Genomic DNA, 8,635 nt, shown 5'->3' on the forward strand with positions numbered 1-8,635 from the left:
CACACACACACACACACACACACACACACACACACACACACACACACGCAATCAGCCATATTGGCCAGACTCTTAAGAAATCTGAACACCTGTGAGCTTTTGGCTAGATTCTTAAGGAATCTGAGCACCTCAATGGAGACAAGCTGGACCTTCTATACAGAAAGACTGTAGGAGGGATCTAGAAAGGATCTTGATGAGAGTGACTGGGAGGTGGAGAATGAGGTCTAGATAGGGTCCAGGGTGGGAAGTAGCCAGGAGCCATAGGGAGGTAATAAACAATGGAGGGCTGGGCTAAGTTAAGGGTAACAGAGAATTGGGAGATTGGGTTTGGGCAATAAAGAAAGGCCAGTTGATAGGATTATAGCCTCAGAGAAAGCCAGAGACCTCCTTGAGCAAGTGGGAGAATTTAAGGAGAATCCCTTAGGCAAATGGGACCCAAATTCTTTTTGGGGTAGGGGACAAAGGTCAAGGCTTGGGGCTCTAGCCCATCAATACCACCACATATATTCCCCAAGGACCAGACTCTTACTTTTCTATTTGAGAGTATCTGTAGGAGGGGCAGGTAGGTGGTACAGTGGATAGAGCACCGGCCCTGAAGTTAGGAGGACCTGAGTTCAAATCCAGCCTCAGACCAAACACTTGACACATACTAGCTGTGTGACCTTGGGCAAGTCACTTAACCCCGGTTGCCTCACAAAAAAAAAAAAAAAGAGAGAGAGAGAGTATCTGTAGGAAACGGAGAAACCTCTTGAGTGTCACCAGCAGCCTTTGGCCAAAAACAACTTGAGTCCTGTTAAAAGTAATAAAGGGTTAAGAAGTATTGAGAATGTTTGTCTTCTGCATGGAATAGGATTTTCCTAGGGTCAGAATGAAGACCAATGGATCCTGCAGATGAAGGAATCAAAGATGATGGGTAGAAGTTTCAGAGAAGCAGATATTAATAAAATGACCCCCAAATAAAGCAGGTTATCTCATGAGCTAGTGAATGTCACTATCCTGGAAGTTCAAGTATAGGCTGGATAACCATTTGCTGGAGATGTTGTAGAGGGGATTCATGTATTTAGAATGCTATAGAACATAATTTGTTACTTATTTTGGTTTCTTTCCCCCTCCTTTAAATTATTAGATTGTAAGGGGCAGTTCGGTGGTACAGTGGATGGAGTACTTGCCCTGGAGTCAGGAGTACCTGAGTTCAAATACAGTCTTAGTCCAGATTAGACTCAGATTTGATTTCTATGTCATTTTTCTTCCCTTTTTAGAAAACAGAATTGAATTGAAAGTCCAAAGACCTGAGTTCTATTCCTTGATCTGCCACTAATTAGTTGAATAACCTTGGGAAAAATTTCTCTGTGCCTCAGTTTTCTCATCTCAAAGTGATGGAGTGAGGGAATAGTATAGAATTAAAATTTTCAAGGTCTCTTCTGGGTCCTATATTCTATGAGCTATTCAGCAAAGAGCCACTGAATGTCTTTCATTAGTAGCATGACATGATTAGCTATGAATTAAGAATATTATTTTGACAGTAATCTTATGGGAATAATGGTATGAAGGATAGATTGGAAGAAGGCAACAAACTAGAATTCTATTGTGAAAACAGCCAGGTGGTTGGTAATAGCAGTGGATAAAGCAAGAAGGGATCAAATGACAGAGATATTTCAGATGTAGAATGTCAGCCTAGTCAACTGACTGAAATTGGAAAATGAAGATGAAGGAATCAAAGATGATACCAAAGTTTTAAACTTGGGTGACAGAGTATGATACTGTTATTAACAGACACAGTGGGGTCAGAAAGTGGAAGCAGATTTGAGGGGAAAGTTGATGAGCTAGGTTTGTATCTATTGAGTTTGAGGGCCTGAGGGACTCTGAAACATCCTCTATCTGTCTACAATTTTGTCCATTGAACATTCTCTGCCTATTTTCCTATGATTATCCTCCAGACCTAAGTGAACATGGGATAATTTAAATTTCAATTCAATGTGTATTGAAAAGTATTGGACTAGGCACTAAAGGATGTACAAAAGTAATCAAGTTGAGGTCCTTGTCCTCAAGAAGTTTAATTTGAATGGAAAAATGTCTAATTCTAATCTTGAGAAGATGAAAAAGTAATCAGATTATTTATATCTACCCCAGGCCCAATGTTTATACACATATATACATATATGTTTATGTGTGTATTCATAGGCAAAATCTAGTTAAAATGAACATCAAAGGCAACCCTGAAAGGAGAAAGAAATGACAAAATATCTAAGGAGAAGTATTTAAGGGGGAATTGTGTCAGCCCCACCTATTTATTTAGGCATGTGTAGGAGCAGGGCATTTTATTGGTTAGCTATATTTATGTGAGTCTCAGCAAGCCAGTAGCAGCAACAGGGATGGGGCCAACTCAAGAAGCTGGAAGGGGAGGTAGGAAAAGGAAGCAGATTCATGGCTAGGTCCTCCCCCACAAAATGGACACCCTCCCTCACTGGCATAGACATAATGTGTTAGCTCAGCCTCTGTTCATGGAACCTGGATGATGAGCTGTCCTATAGCTGGATTGACATGGACCATGAAGCCTAATCTATAAAGCAAAGAATAATCTCCAGGCTGAAAAGAACAGAAATGGATAATAGAGGCTGAAACCTAAGAAAAGGGAGGAAAGGGGAAGAGAATATTTAGTTTCTATGCATGAGTTCAAGTCACCCGACCTGGATGAATTACATACCAGATGCTAAAAGAAGACATAGATGTGATTGATTTGCCTTGTCTATGATTTTTCAGGTTTAGTGTAATTAAGAGAAATATAGCAGGATTGGAGGTAGGCAAACTTTGTCCCAAATTTCAAAAAGGGAATCAAACTGGATAGTTCAAACCATATAGGTCAGTGACCACAACCTAGAATGGATGGCTGTTAATCAGCACTTTAAGAAGTGACTTGCCAAATCTTGGTTTTGACAGGGCTATTGTAGAAGTAGAAGGGAGAATGCTGTTGGTGGAATATTTGAATTTCAGCAAATCATTTGACAAAGTCTTTCACAATGTCCTTGTGGACAAGATGGGGAGATGTGGACTATGTGATAGAATAGCAAGGTAATTTGGAACAGATTGAACAGACAGATCCAAAGACTAGTGATCAATGATAACAGGGAAGGACATCTCTAGTGGAGCCCCACAGGATTCTTTCTGTCCTTTACTCTGTTCAGTTTAATGTCTTTTTATCAGTGACTTTGTATTCAAACATGGATGGCATTGCTTATTCAATTTAACATGAGGCTGGGGTATGTAGCTAATACAATAGATGACAGAGTCAGAATCTAAGAGTTCAATGGGTAGAACGGTAGCCTGAAGTCAGTGAGATAAAATGTAATAGAGCTAAGCATAAAGTCCTGAAGTTGGGTTCACAAATTCTACTATATAAGTTCAGGATCCTAATAGGTAAGTGGGACATGTCCAGGAAGTAATTCATGTGTGATCCAAGACAATTCTGAAGGATTTATGATGAAAAATATCGTCCACCTCCAGGGAAAGAACTGATAAAAGTCTGAATATAGATCAAAGCATGCTTTTTTTTTTTTTTTTGGCTAGGCAATGGGGTTAAGTGACTTGGCCAGGGTCACACAGCTACTAAGTGTCATGTGTCTGAGGCCGGATTTGAACTCAGGTCCTGACTCCAGGGCCAGTGCTTTATCCACTGCGCCACCTAGCTGCCCCTAAAGCATGCTTTTAAAAGCTTTATTTTTCTTGTTTGTTTTGTTTTGGTCTGTGTTTTCTTTCACAACATAACTAATATGGAAATATGTTTTGCATGATTGCATATGCATTAACCTATATGAAACTGTATGCCTTCTCAATAAGGGGAAATGGGAGAGAGCGAGAGAATTTGAAACTCAACATTTAAAAATAAGAATGTTATAAATTATTTTTATATGTAATTGGGAAAAAAATAAATATTAAAAAATACAAAAAAAAGGAAAGTAATTCATGTGAAGACCTAGTGGTTTTTAGTCGACTTACAACCTCAATATGAGTCAGTAATATGATATGGCTTCCCAAAAAACTAATGCATTAATAGAAGTACAGTATATAGAACACTTCAGGTAATTTTTATACCTCTGGCCTGATCAGACCACATCTAGAACATTATTTTAAAAGAGACATTGACAATCTGGAATATATGCAGAAAATGGTGATCGGAACAATAAGGGTACTCAAAATCACATATGAAGATGAATATAAACTAAGAAACTTAAAAATGTTTAATCAGGAAAAGAGAAAACTAAGGTGGAGTTATCTTCAAACATCTGAAGAGCTTTGGAAAAGGGATTAGCATAATGGAGATTATCAGTTTCATATGGGGTCAATTCTCTTTTTGTTTTTCTTTGTATAGAGAAATGTTAACATTTAATTGATGTTGGTCAAGTTCATGAAAATAAAAAGGGAATTTAAAAGATTTATTTTTATTCACTCATTTTATTTATTTATTTATTGCAAATCTAGTTTGCTAAGATTTGTTTTGCTAGACCCCAGAGAGCAGAACCAAGACAGGAGGGCAGATTTTGGTTTAATAATAATAATTAAAAAAAAACTTTCTAACAATTAGTGCTGCTCCAAAATGGAACAGCTTGCGTTGAGGGTGGGGAGTTTCTCATCACTGGAAGTCTTCTAAAAGGGACTGGATGATTATTTGTTGAATATGTTTTAGATGGAGTTTGTAATTTAGGTAGAGGTTGGAGCAGATGAACTCTGAGGTCTCTTAACTCTGCAATTCTATGATCTACAAGCCCTTCTACTGTCATTACAGAGGAAAGGTGTCCAAAGGAGTCAGTTTCTACCAAGCTGCCCCCTATCATTCCTGTCGGAAATTACTGTGTGCACCAGAACAGCAATGAAAAGTACCACAAAGCTGTCCGGAGGGTACAATTAAAGACATGTGGGTCCTACTGATGGGGTACTCTAGTGGTAAATGGGATGTATGACTGAAAAGAAATCAAGGCAGAGAAAGAGCAGGTTGAAGTTGGTGGGGATTTTTGAAGAGGGACCACAAATAAGAAATAAGAGTTCATCTGTAGAAACTAGTGGGATGGTGAGTAGATAGGGTTCGAGACTTGTAGTCAGGAAGACCTGAGTGAATCCTGCTTCAAACATTTAATAGCTAGGTGACCTTGGACAAGTCATTTAATCTCTTTGCCTCAATTTCCTTATCTATAAAAGGGGGAGAATAGTAGCACCTACCTCACAGGGTTCTTGCAAAGATCAAATTATAAATGTACATATACACATACACATATAAAAGTACATACATATATACACAAATGTATATTGTACTTTGCAAACTTTGAAGTACTATGTAAATGTTTGCTATTAATATTATTATATCAAAGTCCACCAAACAGTAGGATTAACCTTTAGGAAAAAATGAGGTTAATTCATCTGTCAGGTATCAGATAATATAATCAGAGAGTGGAACATTCACCCCTCAGATTTCTCTCAAGCCTGGGAAGAAGCCTTAGTCAGTCTAGGCTGGAGTGAAGCGGTGGTTGGGATGATTCCTGACATTTCTCTCAGACTCTCTCTCCATGCCTCCACATTCAGTTCACAACCAGCTCTTTGAAGCACCTCTGACGGATGCCCAGAACTTCAGTTTCTGGATGCCGCATGAATGTGGTATTCGCCCACAAGACATCGCTCCATGGATGAAGACTCCACGACACTGCATTATCAACAGCCCCACAACCAGGTTTGCATGGAAGGGATCAGCGAAGGGGACAAACTGGGGAATCGAAATCTTCCCTGCCCCTATTTGAAGTACTACAAGTAAGACTGCGCAGTTCTGGTTCTGGTTAGGAGCCCCTAGCAGGGCAGGGCAGCCAGGGCAGCAAATGAAGAAAATGGAGGGAAGGATGGTAGAGAGGGCGTGGTGTGCACTGGGGAGGGAGATTTGGTTAACAGAGAACATCTCTAGCCATCAGTTTTACCAAGTTTAACCTAGAAAGATGGAGTGGGGATGGGAAGAGAGAAGAGAAGATGAAAAGATGGAGTGGGGATAGGGAAGAGAGAAGAGAAAATGAAAAGATGGAGTGGGGATAGGAAGAGAGAAGAGAAAATGAACTGAGAGCTTGGGAATGGAAGATGTAGGAGCTCTACTTGTTACCAAGAGCCTCAGAGAAGACTCACTCTGAGGGATAGAACACATTAGTCTAAATCCATCTGTGAACCTGCAGTCCAGTCTGTGCACGTCTGCAGCATGTGTGTGCACGTTCCCTTGTTTTCCTGCTTGGTCTGAGTGACAGTGAGTCATACGCACAGGACTACTGCTGCTTTGGGGATATAGCAGGAGAACACAGCCTCAGGAGCTACCCTCACACCACCCTTCTCTCTCCCTCCTCCTGACCCAACCAGGCTGAACTGAATTAACTTCTCCCTGCTCTAGGTTTGTGGATCATCTGATACTCAACGACCGACTCTTCAGCTTATATTGACCTGGGGGAACTGAAGGCAGGCCTGGGGCATATGCCAAGGGCTGGTACTGCAGAATGGATAGCTGGTGGGATTAAAATAGCTGGGAGTATTTTGTGGGGGAGAGGCTAACAGGGGGAAAGGGGGAGTGGGGAGGCCTGAAGAATTATTCAAAAAGCACAAAATAAAACATGTTGGAATATAGCATGTGTATTTACATTTGTGCTAGGGGTGTGTGTGTGTGTTGGGGTTGTGTAAAGCAAAAACATCTATGGCCAAGACTCATCCAGACAGCAGTTATAAGAAGTCTAAGGCAAGAGCCTAGGTCCAGGAAATAAGAGGAGAGCAAATGAGGAAGACCACAAGCTCAGGACATGAAAGAACATGTATGTTTGATGGGAGGAGGGGGGAAGAACATATCTGTGAGCACAGACTTTCGTACTTGGTGCTGCAGCACCTGGAGGTGCCTAGAACTGCTCCTTAGAGAATACTATAGCCCAATACAGGGCAAATAATAAAGTAGGGGAAATTTCTCCAGATTTCTTCTTGGGTCAGACTACTGCTAATCCCAGTCCTGACCCAACAAAGTGCTCCCACCCCGACTCCAGTGCCCACAGAAGCTACAGAATCAGCAGTTTTACAAAGTTTAATTTTATTGATATTTAAATATATTAAATATTTCATTGAAATACATGTTATATTATCCTCCCCACCCCTGCTACCCACAGTGGTTAAATTACAAAACCAAACCCCAAGGTCCCCTACCTTCCCCTCAAACCCCTCTTTGAAATAGAAGGCAGGGAGAGGGAGCTGGCATAAAGGGAAAAGGGAACCACTGGCACAAGGGGTATAAGGAGCAGATAGGCCCCCTCAATCCCTGGGCAGTAAGTAGGGACAGCTAGGTGTCCTCAGGGCTCCCCTATTCTGCCCGGATTTCCAGGTAGGGAGCATCTGACCATACATACTCTCTTGTCCCACCCAGCCCTACATGTTTTCCGATTATAGGAACCCCTTTCTGTCATTTTTTGTATTGCATCCATGATTTCATAGATATAGGGAACTTCCAGTGAGGGAAGTCCCTCTCCCAATGTAGTCAGTACCTGCTCTGCAGCTTAAGACCTTAAGAAAGTTGCCTAGAGATACTGAGAGGTTGTGAAGTCACCTGCCCAGAGTCATAGAAAGGTCATATGGGACTTGAATCCCAGCCTTCCTGACTCATAGGCCACACTTCCCCTTTTCTCATTCCTATTTCGGCCTGCCAAGTAGGCAAAATTTGGGTGGGGGGAAAGTACCTGGTGCCCAAGCCTCAATACAGACACCTAAACTGCTCACAGTAGGTAGCTGAAAGGGAGGCAGAAGTAGCTCTAAAATAGGCCCGAGGATAAAGCAGCCTGGAAGAAAAGAGCTTGAGGACATTCTCTTGCTCCCCTATTTGTGGCTACCCAAGGGACCATCACTCTTTACTCTGCAGCTACCATGTAAAGTGATTTCTAAGAGTGGTATATCTCAAGCTGGTATATCTGGGCTGAAGGTTCAGAGAGAGAAACCAAGGCACCAACTAGCTTAGGCCAGAAGGAAGCAGAAGGAAAAACACATGAATTGTGGCTTCTAACCTCCTCTTCGCCTGGCAGGCCTTTTAGACTGTGCGGCAGGGAAGGGAGGGGACCAGGCAAACCTGGGACCCAGAGTCCAAAAGGTGGGAATGGCAGAGTTTAGGGTAACCTTCAAGGTCCCTAGTACTAGTGTTTGGGTCTCTATTCCTCCCTACTCTTGAAGGCATAAGGTTTCCAAGGACCAAAGTAGGGGTACCCTAAAATTCCTGAGCCTCTGCCCATCATACCCAAAAGAAGTCAGACTGGATAGGAAAAGGAACTTAAGGAGACAGTCCCTCTTCACCAGGGCTGGGAGATAGTAATAGGGCACATGAAGCCTCCATACAAATGGCACTTTGGGATTTGGCACAAAGTACAGAGCCCTAGTCCACAGCTTTCCCCTTCCACCAGGGCTGAGTTTGCTGTTGCTGCTGCTGCTGCTGCCTGACTACTTCTCCCCACTCCCCTAGGATGGGAGAAGTGCCCTACTAATAAGAAACCAGATACACAGTGGAGAAAGAACCTAGAATAGACTGCTGAAGACCAGGGGATCAAACACACACACACACACACACACACACACACACACACACACACACACACACACA

The 8,635-nt window shown here is 41.9% G+C and overlaps 1 protein-coding gene across 1 annotated transcript in view; it reads left to right on the forward strand.

Annotated features, from left to right (window-relative positions):
- The window catches only part of TEX49 (testis expressed 49), a 7,611-nt gene extending 1,124 nt beyond the window's left edge, over positions 1-6,487 (forward strand). The window contains exons 2-4 of the mRNA XM_027844318.1: positions 4,781-4,909; positions 5,572-5,716; positions 6,410-6,487. Of these exons, the coding sequence (XP_027700119.1) occupies positions 4,781-4,909; positions 5,572-5,716; positions 6,410-6,458 (323 nt within the window). The 3' untranslated portion in view covers positions 6,459-6,487. The remainder of the gene's footprint in view (positions 1-4,780; positions 4,910-5,571; positions 5,717-6,409) is intronic.
- Positions 6,488-8,635: the final 2,148 nt, after the last annotated feature.

Source organism: Vombatus ursinus, unplaced genomic scaffold (genome assembly GCF_900497805.2).
Source record: "Vombatus ursinus unplaced genomic scaffold, bare-nosed wombat genome assembly UNPS02014941.1, whole genome shotgun sequence".
Classification (NCBI taxonomy): domain Eukaryota; kingdom Metazoa; phylum Chordata; class Mammalia; order Diprotodontia; family Vombatidae; genus Vombatus; species Vombatus ursinus.